This window comes from Drosophila nasuta, chromosome 2R, assembly GCF_023558535.2.
Source record: "Drosophila nasuta strain 15112-1781.00 chromosome 2R, ASM2355853v1, whole genome shotgun sequence".
NCBI classification, from domain to species: domain Eukaryota; kingdom Metazoa; phylum Arthropoda; class Insecta; order Diptera; family Drosophilidae; genus Drosophila; species Drosophila nasuta.
Genome location: NC_083456.1, coordinates 16,083,722 through 16,101,360, shown reverse-complemented (window position 1 = coordinate 16,101,360; position 17,639 = coordinate 16,083,722). Strand labels below are relative to the sequence as shown.

Below are 17,639 nucleotides of genomic sequence, written 5' to 3'. Positions count from 1 at the left end.
TATTTGTTAAACAACAACAACAAATAAGATCTTTCGATAGAACGAAATGTATTGAGATCAATGCAATGCAACAACAACGGTGATCAATTTTCTATATACATACATAGTCTTAACGTATGCATATATTATGAACATTTCACTTTCTTTTTTGTTATATAATTTAATAACTATTTTATTTATTTAAAGCAAAACACTTGTAAAAAGGAAAAAAATCAAAAAACCCAACAAAAAATATAAAACAAAAACCATTCATATGTTGTACTAAATATTCTATAGATACTATTATTAAAACAAAAACAAAAACCATAGCTAATAGCAAAAAAACAAAACAACAACCAGCAAAAAAGCTAAAACAAGAGAAAACCAGACAACAATTACCGCAGCTCCAAATTAGCAACAATCTTATAAATATGTTTTTAACTTGAAGCGCGGCGTTCTGATTAAATATTATGATGCATTATATAGTACAGAATATATACACGGCAAAAAGGGAGTACTAAGAGAACCAATCACTAAGGCTCTCTCTGAAATAGAGAGCGAAACAAAAGAAATATTGAACAGATAAAGAGATGAAAGGAAAATTAATGAAACGAGAACATCAAAAGAAAAGCTACCCGCAGAATAAAAACAACAAAACTTTCTTAAATTCTAAAAATTCTTAACAAACAACACTTTAAAAATGACATCGAATACATTTCGATAGAAAACCCATTTCTTGTAAATTTAAATAAATGCGCGTGTCACTGTGCACAGTGGCATTCAATTTCTGATGGATATTTGCAACAAATACAAATATGTTTTATTTACCTTTGTCTGTGTGTGCGTGTGCGTGTGTGTGTGCAGCATCCAGCCTCACTCCCCTGGAGATGATCGCCTCCCGCCACAACTCCAACGTCTTGACCAATTAATAATGTGAGTACATTCTTACCAAAAAAAAAAAGAAAACAAAAAAATTTTCAAAGTCGAAAAAAATGCGACATTTTCCGCACTCTGCACACCTGAATAAAAAACAAATGTAAATAAAACATACAAGTATTTGATGTATTGCAATTTTCAAAAACTATAATTCATGCATTATGTGACACATTATGACTTTAATGAATGTGCAATAGTTTTCATTCCCAATTTCAAACAACCATGGCAATACTCATGTTTTTTTTAAGCTAACAAACAAATGTACACAATTTAAAAACAAATGCCCGAGAAATGTAAAAGGCGAATTACTATTTTAAGATTTAAGCGAGACAGACAAAACTGTGTGTTCATTGCCAGGCTGCAAAACAATTTTTAATCTTAGTCTAACTTTAAATAATGGCAAAGTGACAAATAAGAAAAGAGACAACAACAACAAAAACAAACTAACAAAAGTTTAGACATAAGAAACAACCATTCTACAAATGCAAAACAAACAAAAAGTGCCGTCAACTCTCTGCTGAGAGCAGTCGGATATTTTGATTGAATTAATTGTATGTATTTTAAACAACTAGCAAATTTTACATGTATTTAGCGCGGAGTTAGTAAAATATTTGCAAGAAGAGACGAATCATTTTAAAGTAACAAAAAAACGAAAAAACTATCATTCATACAAATCATACAAAAAACAAAAACAAAACAAAAATCTCCCATTAATGTACAATTATTTGATGGTTTGCTAGTACAAAAAAAAAATTAAAAACCCATGTACTAAATTGTAGGCATTAATTTAGTTTTTAGTTTTCCAAAAACAAAACAAAATTGTATTTTAGACTTGAGCTAAATTTGTATGTTTTAACGCATTGCAAGCAAACATTTACAACATTAATTGACTATGAAATATTGGACATAGGATGTGATGGCTCGAGAAAAACGGTTTAAAGTTTTGATTTCAAATTGAAACTCATTTGAATATTTACTCATTTTGTAAATTATCTATCATTCATTTTATTTATTTTCAATTATATTTACATTCATTGCGGTTCGTGGCAAAAGCAAATGAACAATTTAAGTAAGAAACTGACGAAATGTGTAAAAACGGATAGAAGAGAGAGAGCTGTAAAAGAACATAAGGAAGAACAACAAAAAATCGTGATTTAATTCATTGTATACACATTAAAACCAATAAATGGAAAAAAGTATTATTAAATGGTAAACTCACTGGTGTTCTTTTTTTAATTACGGAAAGTTTTAAATTGGTGGTTGACAAACTTTTTAAAATCTTATTTCGTCGATCACGATAATTACTTGTAGATAATTAATTGCAGCACATATATCGATTTGTTATCGATACAAAAGCACAGCAATGCTGCATAATTCAGTGTTGATAAATACGAAACGCCAGAGCTGCAAAGAAATATATCGATAACAGACGTGCTGTGTTTTTGCCAAGTGTTGGCAACTCCGTGACACATAACCTTCCTTTTCTAAATAATTTTTGTGCTGTGTACACGTGTTTCTCACAATGGCACCCGTCGAAAAAGCTAAAAAGGTCGCCAAATCGGCCAAAAAGGGCAAGAAGCACCCCCTCAATTCGTACCTGAAGGGCGGTGTCTTGCGTTACTCCAAAGCCCAGGTAAAAACTCGAAAAAACACATTCAAAAATCAACATGTGAAGTGATGGGCCAAATGTGGTTGCGACGCCGCTGCCTTTGAACAACGTGCTGTGTTTGTGTGTGTGGTGTATGTATGGGCATCTTGCTGATTTCTGCTTTGCTTTTCCAATTCGATATACAGATGTACAAGCGCCGCGCGCTGTACCGCCTTAAGGACAAGAAGTCACCAGTTGTGCAGAAGGAGAAGGTGCCAATCAAGAAGGTGAAGAAGATCGGTGGCCCCAAGAACGGTGGTGAGCGTACCGTCTATCTGCGCAAACCTAAGGCCAACTATCCAACCAAGACCTTCGTGAAGAAGCGCCCATCCAAGGCCAACTTCAGCGAGCACAAGCGCACCACGCGCCGCAACCTGAAGCCCGGCACTGTCCTCATTCTGTTGGCTGGTCGTCATCAGGGCAAGCGCGTTGTGCTGCTGAAGACTCTGAGCTCTGGCCTGCTGCTGGTCACTGGTCCATTCGCCTTGAACTCGTGCCCACTGCGTCGCGTGTCGCAGCGTTACGTTATCGGCACATCGTCGCGTGTGGATTTGGGTGCATTCCAGGTGCCCGAGCATCTGAATGATGCCTACTTCCGTCGCCTGAAGGCCAAGAAGGAGAAGAAGTCTGGTGAGGCCGACATCTTTGCTGCCAAGAAGGAGCGTTTTGTGCCCAACGAGCAGCGCAAGAAGGACCAGAAGGAAGTCGACAGCGCTCTGCTGAAGGCAATCAAGGCACATCCCGAGGGCAAGTTCTTCAAGAAGTACTTGCAGAACATGTTTGCGCTGCACTCTTCCCAATACCCACACCGTCTGCGCTTCTAAGGGAAAGATCATCGCGCGCTTCACTTTTAAGGATTTTTTAAAATACTTTGTACAAGCCCCCGCTGATTACAAATAAAAACAAAATTACAATAACCGGAGAACTCTGTGTCTGAGGTATGAAAGAAACACACAACCCTTGCAATGCTTTGTTTTTATTTATTTCGCAGTCATCGTTGTATTTGATTGCTTCTCCTTTTCTTCGGGCATGGGGTAATCGGGTCGCAGATTCAGTGCAGCCATCAGTTTGCGTCTGCCGTGAATATACCAAAGCATCTCACGATATGTGCGTGGCAATACTTCATCAACAATCTTGTCCGCCTTATAGGTGACATAGAAGACATTTGTGGTCGTGGGTTCGCCACTCTCCGCCTGCCAATTCTTAGCCACGGTCATCACCTGTATATAGCTCTGATCGGTGTACACCACATAGGCGGTCATCTGCAGAAACGCTGTCACCTTCACCGGTTGCAAGAAACTAATGTCCGACAAGCACATCAAGATGGGGCGACCCCGCATATAGATGCTGGCCGTGATGAAGCTAATCTCGATGGCCTGACGCATTAGGAAACCGCCAAAAATGGTGTTGTGTGCATTGCGATTCTCTGGAAACGGATTCATCATAGTAGATCGCTGGCTGTCCTCCATCCAATTGCATTTGGGTGGCAGAGCACGTCGATTCAAATCAAAGCTATCCTTGGGCGTCGTACGCTGGAGTAGATTATACATGATGGCCTGCTCGTGTTGTTGTGGTGGCCACACCAGCACGCCTTGGGATTCGGTGGCTTTGCGTTTCCTTTGCCGCTCATCGGACTCCTCCCAGCACTTTTGCTCCACGGCATCGGCTGGCTTGAGGGGATTAACGGGCGCTGATGCTGAATTGATGGCATTGCGTGCCACCATTAGAAACACTGCCTTGGTCACATTCAAATACTTGTCATTCAATAGCTGTCGGGTATAGATCGTTGCCTCCATGGAGGTGTTGCCCACCCACGATATGAAGCCGCTTACTTCAATGTCCTTGTTCACTTGGATATTTTCAATGTCGGAGAAATCGATGCGATCGACGAGAAGCGTGACAAAAGTGTACGGTAATGGCACATCCTTGGGCAGATCCGGAATATTGATGTGACGATGACAAAGCCAAACTGGAAATGAAAGAAATTTAAATTTGTTTTCGAAAATATAACCATATTTCTAATGATAATGAGAAAATTGTATTATAATTTTTTTTTTGGTAAGGAAAGGATCAATTTTTATATCCAATTCCTATTTTTTTACGTAAGCTCAAAAATAGTGGAAACTGAATATAGATTTTATATAATTTTAATAATTTTTTCATATATTACATATTTTCTTAAAATTAGAAATATTAGCTTCTATTGCATTTTTATCATAGAAAATTAATTAAGCCTTGTAGTCTAACTTTCAAATAAAAATTTTAATTTTACTTTTCCACTAAATAAATTATAAAATATTTCGTACTTTTTTGTTTATGTTCTGAATTAAATTAAATGTAATAAAATTCTTCAAAGTCCCAACTATAATCACCTGCAAACATGTCCAGTTCCTCCATGAGGCGTCCCATGCGCACGCGTCCCAAGTGATTGATGTATCTTTCTCTGGCCATTTCATCCACGCTGAGCGGCAATATGGCGTGCGTGTAGGAATCCTGCATGCTGCGTGCCGGCAATTGCTCCTTTTTGGGATGATGCTCCAGCAAATGTTTCCGTGACTTGGGCACCACATGATAACCCCTCTCCACGCCTGTTCTCTCCCGTATCTTGGCTCCGACTACAGGTGGAAGAAAGTTTTCTAACTAATGAACAGATTTGAAATAATTAGCCCACCTTCTGCCATTGTGCCCGAATAATGATCCGACTGCGTTTTGAGGTACTCTCCAGTTTCATAACATCTCACTCCAGAGCTCGGCAACAGCCTACTTTACGTATACGTAATAAAAAACGACACTGAAATAAGTTTACTTACCTGGCCAAAAGCGGCAGTTGCCGCCGTGAACTAATTAGGCATCGCATCCGCTGCATTTTGAACGTATCCAAAGAAAATACTCATCTGATGTGGGGGGAAAAAAACAAAAAAAATGTAGGAGGAAATAAAATTGAAAACATTTGCAGTGAACACTCAACAAAAGTTTTCTCGCCTCCGTAAGCTTTTTTCAAATCAGAGATAATTGCGAGCATTTTGGCAAAGGTTCTCTAATCTATTAACATCTCTCGCTTGCCAGACAATTACAACAAATAATATGCGCGTTTGTTTATTTATTTATTTTTATTATTTTATTACAACGAAGAACTGTGAACAAGGTTAATGTACATATACAGTGAAACTTGACTATATGGAACTCTATTTTTTTCAGAATAATTGCATATTTTCTGTAAGTTTAAAAATTATTTATAATTATTGCTTGATAATATTTATTATATTAGATTGAAGTGACCCTCTTTTTTATGGAATATAGCTGTGAAAACAATAAAAGAATGCTAATTACAAAGTTTGGCTGGAATAACTTAATAAATATAAGAAAGAATCTTAAGATTTTTGCTATAGACAGTTGTATGATGTTCCCTCTGGATACAGCTGATTTCGACATGACAACTTGCTATAACCAAATTGCATTAAAAACAAAATTCGTTGACTGAAAAATAACATTAAATTAACCTCTCAAAAAATGAATAATATACACTAGTAAACTGGTAACTGGGTCAACTTTTGGGAGTATTTGTTAAATGGACTTGGAGTACTTGACTAGAGGCAACTTTACGGGGAGCATCTTCTATCATAGCCACACAAATATAATAATTATCATTCTGGTTAAGCAAACAGCAAACTTAATTCGATTTCAAGCCCATGCTGTATTCGAACTTGCGACGTCCTTGAATGTACCACATGGTCTCGTGATAGGAGCGTGGCAACACCTCAGTGACAGTGTCCGGTGCCGCAAAGGTGTAATAGAAGGTATTGGTGGTCACCTGGTTGCCGGAGTGCGGATCCAACACCTCAGCCACTGTCATGATCTGCACATAGTTGAGCTTGGTGTAGACCACATAGGCAGTCATCTTGATGAACGAATCGACGCTCACCGGCTTCTCGAAGCTAATATCAGCAATGTGCTCCAGCCTGGGACGTGTCTTGCAGTAGAGCACAGCAGCTGCCCAGCTAATTTCGAGGGCAGTGCGCATTAGGAAGCCGCCAAAGACACGATTGTGATGATTGCGATTCTCAGGGAACGAGGGAATCGTGCTCATCTGATACGAATCCGACATCCAGCGACAGTTGGGCGGCAAGATGCGTTTGTTCAGCTCCATGGTGTCGCTGGGCGTAGTGCGTTTATACAGCTCATACATGAGCGTTTGCTCTGGATCATTGGGCTCCACTTTGAAGATGGACTGAGCGCACAGCAATTGGCGCATCCGTTTGCGACTTTTGCCACCATCCAAAATCACTTTCTCCTCTTCGTTGGCTGGCTGAATTTGATTAACGGGCGAAGCTGCCGTATTGGTGGCATTGCGAGCTGCCATCAGGAAGAGTGCACGCGTTAGCTTCTGATATTTGCCGTTTTGCTTCTGCTCCAGCCAAACAACCACCTCCATGGAACTGGTTCCCACCCAAGACACATGGCCGGAGAGACGAATATCCTCGGTGCCCGATGCCAGCGTATTGGTGAAATCGATGCGATCCACGAGTATGGTCACAAAGGTGTAGGGCAAGTGCACATCTGCGGGCAGCTGAGGCACTACCACGTGCTTGTGGCAACACCAAGCTGCAAGAAGTAAGAAAAGTAATTTAGCTAAACGATTTGGAGAATAAAATATTCAAATTATCGACTTTGCACTGTTAACATCTTTAGAAACATTAATTAACTTACTATTAAAGAATTTTTAACATTAATATTGCAATAGATTTGCTCGGTTAACACAAATATCAAATTCTAATTAGGAGATCTATTAAGTGTAGATTAGTTCATGTATGTTTGTCATGTTCAATAAATTTTTATATGTATACCAATTTACTATACGATCGTTCCCAAATTCTCAGAATTCGCAAATGAAACTTGATTTGAGGGCAATTATAACAAGTGTATCATCTATCTCTTATATTCTGCAGATAGACAAACATATCTATATGGCTTTTTGGAAGCGAGATGCTTCTTTCTGGCTGTTTCATTCAATTGCCGTTGTCAGTTAAACATTATAATCCTTTTACCCTTTAGATAGCGGTCTATACTTAAACGCACCCGCAAACATGTCCATGTCCTCCAGCAAACGACCCATGCGCACATTGCCCAAGTAGGTCACATACTTGTCCTGCAGCACGGGATCTGTACTCAGCGGAATGATAGCCGATGTGAAGGAATCCTGCATGGCACGCGTTGGCAAATCCTCCAGCTTTGGTTGATACTTCAACAAATGTTCCCGCGACTTGGGCAGCGGCTGATAGCCGTGCTCCAGGCCCAGACGCTTCATCATCTCTAGCTTCACTGCAATGAAAAAATGCCAAATAAATCCACAGTTCCTAATCTATTTGCTGAGATTGCTTACCCTCTGCCATGGTGCCGGATTCGTTGGGCACCGCTGATTGCTTTATATGCGTGGGTGGCGAATAGTGGCGACTACAAAATTAATTAACTATTATTGTATTGTTTTCGCAATTTTAAATATGCTTTTTTGCACTCACACAGCCATCGTAGCTGCCAAGGTTGGAGCATCATTTAGTCGTAGTTTAGTTTGCACCTGATTAAATGATTTGTTCGCCAGGCACAAACATTTCTGTGCTCCTTTCAATGCACGCAACATTTCTCGAATATATTTTTTTTCACAATTTGTGTTATTTTGTTTTAGTTTCTTTCGGTCGACTCACTCAGCTGACTGCTTCGCATTGAATATAAATATGCACAAACAGCTGATTCTACGCACAGTGGACTGAAGTTGCACAAAAAGACACAAAATGAACAGCAGTGACATACTACTTTAAAAAAATTATGCGGTAGTTTCGATAAACTGTATGTTTAAATTATATTTCTTAAGTGAGTAACATTATATACGCATTTATTTTTTTTTAGATTAACTTTATAAATCTTAAAAAAAAAAAAACAGTGAAACATAAGGTACACTTTTGAGCAGTCAACATAAATAACTTCAAACAAAATAATTAATACCAAGCGAATTAAATTTGCTGTATTTTAAGTTAAAATAAATATATATTCATTTCATTGTTTGTTAATGCCGAAGTTTTGCTAAACAATCATTTGTGCTATTTCCATACTTGGCTCAACACAGTGCGTTCAAACTAATTTTTATGTAAAAAAGTTTTATATTCGTTTGCCGATTTTGCTTCTGCTAACTGTTAAACCACATTTAATTTAAATGGGAATGCCTTAACAAACAAATTTACAGATAAGATTAATTATTAAATTAAGGTTTCATTAACAAATAAAAAAAGGCATGACGAAAATAAGGGAATTAAATGTGTGTCTGAAAACGCTGTCAGTTAGTTTTCATTTGAATTAAGTATAGAAACGATTTTAATTAAATGAAGAATTATAAAATTATGTTAAATACTTTGCGATTTTAAGTGCATCGATATGTAAAACAAATCGTAGTTCAAGATGGCGCCCTCAGAACAAAAAAAACAAGAGCCCAGGCAAGGCTTCACAGGAAATCATACAGGAGAACACTTAGTTGCAAAGGGGGCAATTGCTGGAGGGATCGCTGGCGGTTTAGAAGCACTTCTAAAGTATCCGACCTATTTTATAAAGCACCGACTGCAAGACGATCCCGAACATAAGAAATATGCTGGGACCCTCGATTGTGTAAAGAAAACTATCCGACGACATGGAGTCCTTGGGCTTTATCGTGGTGTCGGTATCATGCTGGTGTCCGGCATTGCAACAGTCGCTTCAAGGTAAGAATAGTTTGTTGAAATATAATATAAAGTCAACTTCATCAAATAGATTTGGGGCCTATGAATTCTTTTGCGATGAACTCCATGATGAGAATGGCAAAATTTCCATGTTGAATGTATTTATATCTGGTTTATTGGCGGGCGTCACAGAGGCTGTGGTAGCCGTAACTCCTTTGAGAACCATTCGATTGAAGCTTATTAACGATATGCATCTACCTCGTCCACGTTATCATGGTATGCTCCATGGCGTGACTCACATCTTAAGACGGGAAGGTAGCTTCAATTTTTGTGGTTGCATTTCGATTAAGCTAATTATATGTTGTGTTAGGTATTCGTGGTATTTATAGGGGAGTGTCGATCACAGTATTGAGACAGGGCACCAACCAGGCTATTCGCTTCTTTCTGATGATCACTCAAAAAGAAATGTACATGGGCGACGATGAAAACTCGCTGGTACCCATGCCATTGCTGGCCATCTTTGGTGTCATATCTGGCGCTGCTAATGTACTGGGTCACATCCCAATGAAATGGATTCAGAAACGAATTCAGGCTGCCAAGTCGCAAAAGTATAAGAAGGTATTGGATAATGCTGCCACGGAATTACAAGTCTTTGGACCTGGAAAATTTTTCATGACTTCGACTATCCAGATGCTGCGTGTGGGAATCGACGTGGCTGTCACCTTCATGGTTTACCAGTGTCTGATGGAAAACGTGTTTGACCATCTGTGGAACTAAAGTTCATATGTATTTCAAGTAAACAAATTTGAAAAGTACTAAAAACATGTTGTTCTACACTCTAGAGTTGCAATTCCTTGAGCGCAAAGTTAAGCACCATTGGCAGCAGGCCGGCATCCTCCAGTTCAAGAATATCCTGACGCAGATTATCCACATGACGTGATCTGATAAGCTGTGTCACAGAAATATGTTAGTGTGTTATATAAAGACTTATTTTCGATTGTAATTTACCTTGACAATCTTTGCGCGTTGCTCATCGTTTTGGCAAAAGATCAGCACTATGGCGGCCATGTGTGGGCGACGCACGAGCACACAGAGCTCGGCAAATTGCAGCAGGTTTAGGGCATGCACTACCGGACAACCCTGCAGGCGAATCAACGTCTTCTGCAGGCGTTCCTCCTGTGCACACGATCTTGTCGGCACCGCGTTCTTCAGCGGATGGCATAGCACACAGTTCCAGGCTTGTGCCAGACCATCGAGATGCAGCAGCTCTGGACGACAGCTTAGCACATCGACCAATGCGTTGAGCTCACGCACCATATTAAACATGACCATTCGCTTAATGATGCCATTCCAAATTTTGGGCAAATGTATGTCGAATCCTAGGCAAATGTTGGCCATGACTTCCAGTGACAGCGGATTCTGTGCATTGCGCTGCCAGACCATTTTAATAATACTGATCTTGTCGCAATTCTCATCCGCAAACTTCTCAATGTTCGAGTTGTAGCCAAGAGCTTTCAATTCGTGGACACATTTGATGGTGATGAACTGACGCTGGCTGAGCGTATTGCTAAACGAAGTGCTGCCGTCGTTGAGCTTGGAATAACATTCGTACATCTGCAGCTGTTGCGAGGTGTTCATGGATCTAAACACGAAAGTATTAAAGATCAAGATTAATAGTCTATGTGTTTAAACTTACCCTCCCTTGAAGATTAGACCCACTAGGAACTGCACAGCTTCCGACTTCGGCCAGCTGCTGAGTATGTAAAATGCACGTACAACATTCTCGCTAGCAGTACCAGTCTCATCGCCATTGCAATTGCCGTTAGAGCCATTCTCCGGCCAATTCTGATCCTCAAGAAAGGTTTCCTCCATAATGGTCCCATCGGCTGGCTCCATTGTGACCGAGAGCCACTTCTGTAGCAGCTTAAATTGTATGGCATCCAGACTAAGATCATGCAGCGCACAAATCTCTTTAACCAGTGCATTGATGTCCACCTTGCTGGACTTGAGTATTAGCTCGTGATGATAGAGACTGTGAATGAGTTCTGTGGGATTCTCAACCAATCGCATTAGTTTCTCTTCGCTCAGTCCGTAAACGTGCAACAAATGTTGAGTCTTATGTATTGGATACATGCGTTTAATCTTAGCCAATTGCTCTTGACATTTGGGATCTTTATCAAGCACTTCTTGATTGGCTTTCACATATTTCCAACCCTCGTAGAAGGCTTCCACCTGATCTGCTCCATCGCGAGCATAACTCGCTACATAATACAAAACGAAGATGACATTGCTGGGACTTTGAACATGCTTAACCAATCGTAGAATCTGCAATAAGACAATCGATATAAACACAGATTGTAAAATATTAATATTCTTAAGGCTAACCGATTTAAGGAATGCATTATTTGTGGGATGCAGGCTCCAGCTTTCTGAATCGTTCTTTGACTTGTACTCGGCTATAGAATTGGTGATTGCCGCCGTGATGTAGTAGTCACAGCTCTGTGGTGTGCTAGAATCCTTGAGAGCATTGTACATGAGTATTAAGGGGAACCAACTCTGGCAATTATCCACATTCAGTTCTCTGCATAAAATGTCGCGCAGTGGATGCTCCACGAGTGGCTTAAAGGGCAATCGATAGCGTGCGATCTTGGGCAAGACACCATTGTCCTTCTGCGTCTGCATCCATATGTCTGTCTCCTGTTGTCCTGCGCGACAGCAGCGTCGTGTCACCATTTTATGACGCAAAAAGTGCAATATATTAATCCAGATTTCCATCTGTTTGGGCGCTGCATCAAAGAACATGAGTATCTCAATGACACACAAATACATCTCATAAAAGTATATGTTGATCTCTTCAATTAGTTCGTTTAGTTTCGAGGTGAAGAGCTTAACGTTCTGAATCTGATTGATATATGGCTGACACATTTCGCGCATTTCACGCACACTGTTCAGCACAACCAACTCCTCATCGCCGAACGAGTCGCGTTTGATCTCATAGCGCAGCTCTTGAGCACGCAGTATGCTGAGGATTTGTGTAATGAGCATGCGCTGAAAGTCCAATTTGAAGCTGGCGCTCATGCGTTCTAGCAAATGAACATTAAGTCGCTTATTATGGAATTCATTCAACAAATGCTCAATGTTGTCCATCTCTGGATTGAATTTGCCGCGAATGCTGGGATCTTGTTGACAGAATTCCAAGTAATAGTACAACTTATTACGCCTAAAAAGTGGCAAATGTTAATTTCAATTATAATAAACTAAAGCATAGCTAAGCTTACGTGGCGCGCAAATTTTGCACAATATCCATTTCATCAATGTGTTCATTGTACATAGCGGAAAGTGTAAGAAATGTAATCTTTTGCTGATCAGTTTTCACTTCCGAGGACAGCTTTTCAAGCAACGCACGCGATTCAGTATCCGCCACCAGCATGGTAAAAAGCTCTAAAAATGAAGAAAGAAATTATATACAAAACATATAGTTTTAGTTAAATATATTTTACCAATTAGATTGGCATCTTTGTTGTTCATGGCATTGCGTAGAATGCGACGCAACTGAATCGTAATGAATCCCTCGTTGATGATCTTTTTGCTGCGATTGTGCTTCTGATATTCTAGCAAATACTGCGACATAATGTACCACACATCATGCTCCTTGGCCTTGGTTAGGTGCTCCAACGACAAAAAGAAATCAGAGCGAGCTCCATCGATGTCATGCTTCACATTATTCGGCAGCGACATTTGCATTTGCAGCAACAGCGAATTCTTTGGCTCCGTCTCCAGAATCATGAGCAGCAGAGTGCGTCCCAGGAACTTAACAATAGGCAGACTGCCGCTAAGGCGTTTCTATAAATATCCACAAAATTTTTTATATGGAATTTCATAATAAATGAAATATGCAATTTACTTTTAATTGTGGTTTTTCCTGTGGCCGCACATCAACTTCGTCGAACATGGAGACCGAGTAGCGTTTCTTGGAGGATGGCTCTATACAAGGTTTCATATCGATGGAGTTATTCACCGCAGTGGAAAAGTTGAGCGTGGTTTCGCCAAGAGCAATTGGTACACCATCCAATGCTCGACATATTTGCTCATTGACGGCTTGCTCCTTGCCGGCATAATGAGCTTCGACTGCATCGAGCGGATAGTGTATAACAGCGACGCGTACATATTTAATGAGCTCCGTGAGATCGCATTGATTGCTGCGCTCATGCAGCAATGCTTCGGTCAGCAGCTCGTAGACCAGTGGAAAGCACAATGGATCGTTCTCCGACAACAACTGCAGCGATGAATGCGTATCTATTAAATTACAAATTTAAATATTAGTCTGCTACAGTGAAAATGCTTTAAGTTGTAGCTCTCACCATGATTCTGGCTCTTGCCGTCGTTCATTTGCTGCACTAGCAACTCAATGCCAAAGTTGATAAAGTCCATTTTATTTGTCGGCACACAGGATATGGATTCGATGACATAATAAGCCAATGCACAGGTCAAGGGTAAGCAGCCAATACATTGACTTATCCGCAAAAGTCCGTGCACTTTTTCAATATCAAGTGCCGTGCATAGCTCGCTCATTTCGTTGACAATCAAGGCGCACACATTCATCGAGGCCTGAGCTCGTGTAACGATCAGCTCAATGCCCTCATCCAACAGCGCCAAACGCTTCTGCAGCGATATCAATTCAGTGCTGCAATTCAACTGTATATTGAATTTCTGACGCAGTTGTAGACGATGCTTGATTAGTAAATAGCGACGTTTATACACGGGTTCCACACTAGGCAGCAGCAATTTGAAAAACTCCAGCAGATTGAGATGCTCCTGTACTTTTGCTTCGCCTGTGCAGGAGCTCATTTCAAGTAAGTTTGCCAAGATATCCACAACTTCGTTGCCTTGCTTGGCATTAGTTTTATCATTCAGCGACTTGAAGAAATCGTAGGCCATGTCGATTTGTCCACGACGCGACATTTGATAGCAGCAATTGAAGTTGGCGCTGGTGGATATCTCTGGCGCCGCTTTGGTTAGTATGCGTATATCCTTTAGCATATCCGGTAAATTAAGCTTAACAATGCGCATCATAAACAGCTCCAGATTGATGTCGGAGGCATTATCCGCTGTCCAGCCATACTTGACCTTCATGATCTTAATCACTTGTATCTCATATTCGGCATTGATCTTCATACTTAGTGGATGCGTCGAGTTTCGCAATTTAATAAGCGGCGCCAATGTTTCTGGCCACGGAACTGGCGCATTTTGCAATATGGAGAGGGCACACTCCAAACGACTATCCTCATTGTGGAGCAACTCAATGCAGGCTATAGCACGCTCTAACCAATTGCTAAGAGATTGCCGATTGGCCACTAATTGAGCAATATACTGTTTGATCACATCCAGTGGCTGGCGACCCTTCTCCTGATAGATCGGATAGAGAAAATCCCGCACCAGACTCTGCAAATTGTCCAAATGCACACGCTGCAAGATGCGCAGCGCTGTGGCATCGATAGAGTCCTGCATATAACTGTCCAGCGTGAAATTGAGTTTATAACGCTTTTTTAATACTGATAAATCCTGCAGAGCATTATCCAGATCACGAAGTTTGCCAATGTTGCGCTCCTGTTGCCGTCGCACATCACTTAAACATAAAAATACGAATTAATCTAGTTGCTAGATAGCATATTTAAAAAAAGCTGTATACTAACGAGTAAATAAATTGAATCTCTTCGAAAATTTCTAGTATTTTTGTAGAGAATTCCAGTCCGATTTCTGGCCAATGATCGCTGTACTGCAACTTACGCGTCCGCTCGATGCTCCAGTCGGTGATAAATGGCATAATTGTTGGATGAGTATTGCTCACTGCGGGTACAAATTGGCGCAACCACTGCACTACATTTAGGGGCTCCGTGTCGCTGGGTATAAAGCCGAGCAGTGTACGCAATTCATCCTCATTGAGATGCGGCAAAATGTTGCTCGAGTGCCGGCGCCAAATGAGGCAAGCGGTAGCCATATCGCTGTTGAACATGCCCTTGATCACTTTCACCAGATTCGTGTTGTAAACAAATTTTTGCCACTCGCTATTGCATTCGTAGGGATCTATGATGGCCATTGTTTTGAGACGATGCAGCTGCTCGTCTATTTCAAGCAAATGATCTTCATCTTCCTAGAAATCATAGTAGATATTTAACGCCGTTTATTTTATGCAATGAAATATGGCTTACCTCAAAGTCCAATCTCTTTTTGACTTCTTTTAAATAGCGTTCCAAAATGTGACGCGAACTCAAGTTCATCATGCGATTGTTCTTAATGAATGCTTTGCTCTCGATTTGTGCCAACAGCTTTAGTAACATTTCAAACTTGGCATCCAATTCATTGCCTTGCACAATGTTTGCACTAGTATTGCAAAGTTCTAGCAGAATTCGTTTAGCTCTCGCTTCGAAGATCGGTTGCAGACACAATTCAAATTGCTTGCCAAAGTCCTATAGTAAATATTATTTCCATTAATTTTGTTTGCAAATACAACAAGCAAAGAGTAAATACCTCTGCCTCTTCCAGGCGTCCTTTGGCAATGAGTTTCTTAAAGCGGTCACTGGGATCGGTCTCAGAGACCATCATCATTTCCACTTCTGAAGGAATGGCATTACTTTTTAGCTCTTTCGTGGCCAAATAATAAAGATTAACAGCACTCTTAGGTTGCCGCACAAGCCAAGCATGCTGTGGGACTTCCACCTCGTTCTTGCATCTTAGTGCTGGAATGAGAACAGCAATTAGATTTTGATTTCCAAACAGACATACCTTTTAGTCTTACAGGGATATTCCACAATTCGAATGAAACGTTCTCCATCTGTAGTGGGCTTTGTCAGTATTAAGAGCTCCACATTCTCCTCACTGCACTCCATGACCTGCAGATCATCGATGAGCAAAGCACGGCTTTGAGAGGACTGACAAACGTTGACTGTCCGTGTAAATGGACAAATCTCCAGCAAGTGACCTGACTGGGTTAGGGCAATGCTAAAATACAGACATAAGATGGATATTAACAATCGACTACGAAATACCTATACTACGAAAAGAATAAAATTAAAATAGGTGCTTAAATAACTGTACAACTTTTGAAACTATTAAAAATGTGTACAATGTTTGAAAATTTGCAGAAACTATTGCTACCTTGATTGTCACGTTCACAATAAACTTTGTTTCTATTTGGCAGACAGATGAGAGTCTAATCAGGAATATTCTTAGCAAAAATTTTTAAGATCGAGATCAGGCAGTATAGGATAGTAATAAAAGCTTATAATTCACTTCTGTGCTATAATTAGCTTGTCTAAACTCACATGTAGTGATCTACGTTGTAGATTTCCTTAATGCCGCCATACTGATTTGCAATGTTGATGCGAGATGTATCCTTGGAAGTAGTTTTAAAATGGATGACACCTTGTGCTCCTGTTACAATAAGATCATAATCCTGTCGCTGATCCGCTTCCTGGTTGTTTTCGGCATAACTGTGAGGAGCAGTTGGCTGTGGCTGCTTCAGTAGCAAAGCCGTGTCCACATTTGACATTGCTTTGCCGGTGGACGAGCGTTGAATGGTGACATCGTCCAGCAGAGCAGTCATTTGCTCACTATCACCCAGTGTTATGTTGGACACCGACTCTAAAGTGGATTCGTTGATCTTGCTAAGACTATGAGAATAAAATCGGTATTAATGCAAAATTATAATGGAGAACAAAAGGTGCAACTCACCAGTAAACGCTGCCATTTTTGCAGCTGAAGTAAAAGTGTTGACCCAACTGCTGAATACTAGTAAACGTGCCGACTGAGATGCTGACATCTTCAATGCGTATACAGACACTGAACAGCAGCAATCCCTTGATATAGACACCATGGACTTCGCCATCGGAGAGTCCACAAACAATCAGATTGCCACTGCTAGAAATGGCGATCGCATCGATGTGCGCGCTAAAGCTGAGGAAGCTGCACTTGGCTACCAGCTCGTCCTCAAGTAGGAGCAGACTTCTGTCAATGGATATGACCATTTTACCACTTTGCACCGATGCCTGAATTGTGGGTTCGTTAATAACCTAAAATATGCAAATTACAAGTTTTACTCCCAATTTTGTTGTTGTTTTGTCCTGTTTCAATTTCGTCACTTGCCTCATCCTCGCTGCTAATTTTGAATATGCTGCGCGATGAAAAGGCATTGGAGATTGTCTCATCCTCCACCGTTGAAGCCTCAAAGTTGCTCCACATAATAGAAATATTTATTTATCCGAACAGCCGCTATGAAAAATATTTAAACTAGCCAGCGCCAAAACGTCAGCGTCACTCTCTCGTCACCAAGTACTGATAACTAACGATAGTATCGATAACACAAACAACAACAAAAG

General features: G+C 40.4%; 5 protein-coding genes across 6 annotated transcripts; 2 read left to right on the top strand and 3 right to left on the bottom strand.

Annotated features, from left to right (window-relative positions):
* Positions 1 to 2,386: 2,386 nt before the first annotated feature.
* Positions 2,387 to 3,480, top strand: LOC132785956 (large ribosomal subunit protein eL6). The gene is made up of 2 exons (XM_060792294.1): positions 2,387 to 2,548; positions 2,710 to 3,480. Exons 1-2 carry the CDS (start codon positions 2,438 to 2,440, stop codon positions 3,385 to 3,387), a joined length of 789 nt encoding a protein of 262 aa, XP_060648277.1. The 5' UTR covers positions 2,387 to 2,437; the 3' UTR covers positions 3,388 to 3,480.
* On the bottom strand, positions 3,221 to 5,520 carry LOC132785954 (acyl-coenzyme A thioesterase 9, mitochondrial). 2 transcript variants are annotated; one of them, XM_060792291.1, is made up of 4 exons: positions 5,374 to 5,520; positions 5,235 to 5,326; positions 4,936 to 5,178; positions 3,221 to 4,532 (listed from the first exon to the last, which is right to left on the bottom strand). In XM_060792291.1, the coding sequence occupies exons 1-4, from the start codon at positions 5,427 to 5,429 to the stop codon at positions 3,544 to 3,546; spliced, it is 1,380 nt and encodes a 459-aa protein (XP_060648274.1). In that variant the 5' UTR covers positions 5,430 to 5,520; the 3' UTR covers positions 3,221 to 3,543. The 2 variants fall into 2 exon arrangements, with proteins under 2 accessions (XP_060648274.1, XP_060648275.1); XM_060792292.1 differs by having other exon boundaries at positions 5,235 to 5,323.
* A 183-nt stretch (positions 5,521 to 5,703) lies between these two features.
* Positions 5,704 to 8,289, bottom strand: LOC132785955 (acyl-coenzyme A thioesterase 9, mitochondrial-like). The gene is made up of 4 exons (XM_060792293.1): positions 8,080 to 8,289; positions 7,944 to 8,014; positions 7,640 to 7,882; positions 5,704 to 7,165 (listed from the first exon to the last, which is right to left on the bottom strand). Exons 1-4 carry the CDS (start codon positions 8,196 to 8,198, stop codon positions 6,234 to 6,236), a joined length of 1,365 nt encoding a protein of 454 aa, XP_060648276.1. The 5' UTR covers positions 8,199 to 8,289; the 3' UTR covers positions 5,704 to 6,233.
* A 721-nt stretch (positions 8,290 to 9,010) lies between these two features.
* LOC132785875 (tricarboxylate transport protein B, mitochondrial-like) lies at positions 9,011 to 10,117 on the top strand. Its single transcript, XM_060792176.1, has 3 exons — positions 9,011 to 9,306; positions 9,356 to 9,579; positions 9,635 to 10,117. The coding sequence occupies exons 1-3, from the start codon at positions 9,011 to 9,013 to the stop codon at positions 10,039 to 10,041; spliced, it is 927 nt and encodes a 308-aa protein (XP_060648159.1). The 3' UTR covers positions 10,042 to 10,117.
* Positions 9,388 to 17,603, bottom strand: LOC132785870 (uncharacterized). The gene is made up of 15 exons (XM_060792172.1): positions 17,407 to 17,603; positions 16,996 to 17,333; positions 16,587 to 16,934; positions 16,061 to 16,263; positions 15,793 to 16,001; positions 15,474 to 15,731; positions 14,958 to 15,415; positions 13,626 to 14,890; positions 13,169 to 13,560; positions 12,765 to 13,107; positions 12,543 to 12,705; positions 11,650 to 12,484; positions 10,961 to 11,589; positions 10,273 to 10,906; positions 9,388 to 10,213 (listed from the first exon to the last, which is right to left on the bottom strand). Exons 1-15 carry the CDS (start codon positions 17,500 to 17,502, stop codon positions 10,103 to 10,105), a joined length of 6,282 nt encoding a protein of 2,093 aa, XP_060648155.1. The 5' UTR covers positions 17,503 to 17,603; the 3' UTR covers positions 9,388 to 10,102.
* Positions 17,604 to 17,639: the final 36 nt, after the last annotated feature.

Coding starts and splice junctions, on each gene's coding strand:
- LOC132785954 (XM_060792291.1), bottom strand. CDS start 5,429: ATGCAGCGGATGCGATGCCTAATTAGTTCACGGCGGCAACTGCCGCTT. Junction 5,327..5,373: donor CAACTGCCGCTTTTGGCCAG/GTAAGTAAACTT, acceptor GTATACGTAAAG/TAGGCTGTTGCCGAGCTCTG. Junction 4,533..4,935: donor GGAACTGGACATGTTTGCAG/GTGATTATAGTT, acceptor TTTCATTTCCAG/TTTGGCTTTGTCATCGTCAC.
- LOC132785870 (XM_060792172.1), bottom strand. CDS start 17,502: ATGTGGAGCAACTTTGAGGCTTCAACGGTGGAGGATGAGACAATCTCC. Junction 16,002..16,060: donor TCGAATTGTGGAATATCCCT/GTAAGACTAAAA, acceptor TTCTCATTCCAG/CACTAAGATGCAAGAACGAG. Junction 13,561..13,625: donor CGGCAAGAGCCAGAATCATG/GTGAGAGCTACA, acceptor GTAATTTAATAG/ATACGCATTCATCGCTGCAG.
- LOC132785875 (XM_060792176.1), top strand. CDS start 9,011: ATGGCGCCCTCAGAACAAAAAAAACAAGAGCCCAGGCAAGGCTTCACA. Junction 9,307..9,355: donor ATTGCAACAGTCGCTTCAAG/GTAAGAATAGTT, acceptor TTCATCAAATAG/ATTTGGGGCCTATGAATTCT. Junction 9,580..9,634: donor TCACATCTTAAGACGGGAAG/GTAGCTTCAATT, acceptor ATGTTGTGTTAG/GTATTCGTGGTATTTATAGG.
- LOC132785956 (XM_060792294.1), top strand. CDS start 2,438: ATGGCACCCGTCGAAAAAGCTAAAAAGGTCGCCAAATCGGCCAAAAAG. Junction 2,549..2,709: donor TGCGTTACTCCAAAGCCCAG/GTAAAAACTCGA, acceptor TTCGATATACAG/ATGTACAAGCGCCGCGCGCT.
- LOC132785955 (XM_060792293.1), bottom strand. CDS start 8,198: ATGTTGCGTGCATTGAAAGGAGCACAGAAATGTTTGTGCCTGGCGAAC. Junction 8,015..8,079: donor TTGGCAGCTACGATGGCTGT/GTGAGTGCAAAA, acceptor TTAATTTTGTAG/TCGCCACTATTCGCCACCCA. Junction 7,883..7,943: donor ATCCGGCACCATGGCAGAGG/GTAAGCAATCTC, acceptor TTTTCATTGCAG/TGAAGCTAGAGATGATGAAG.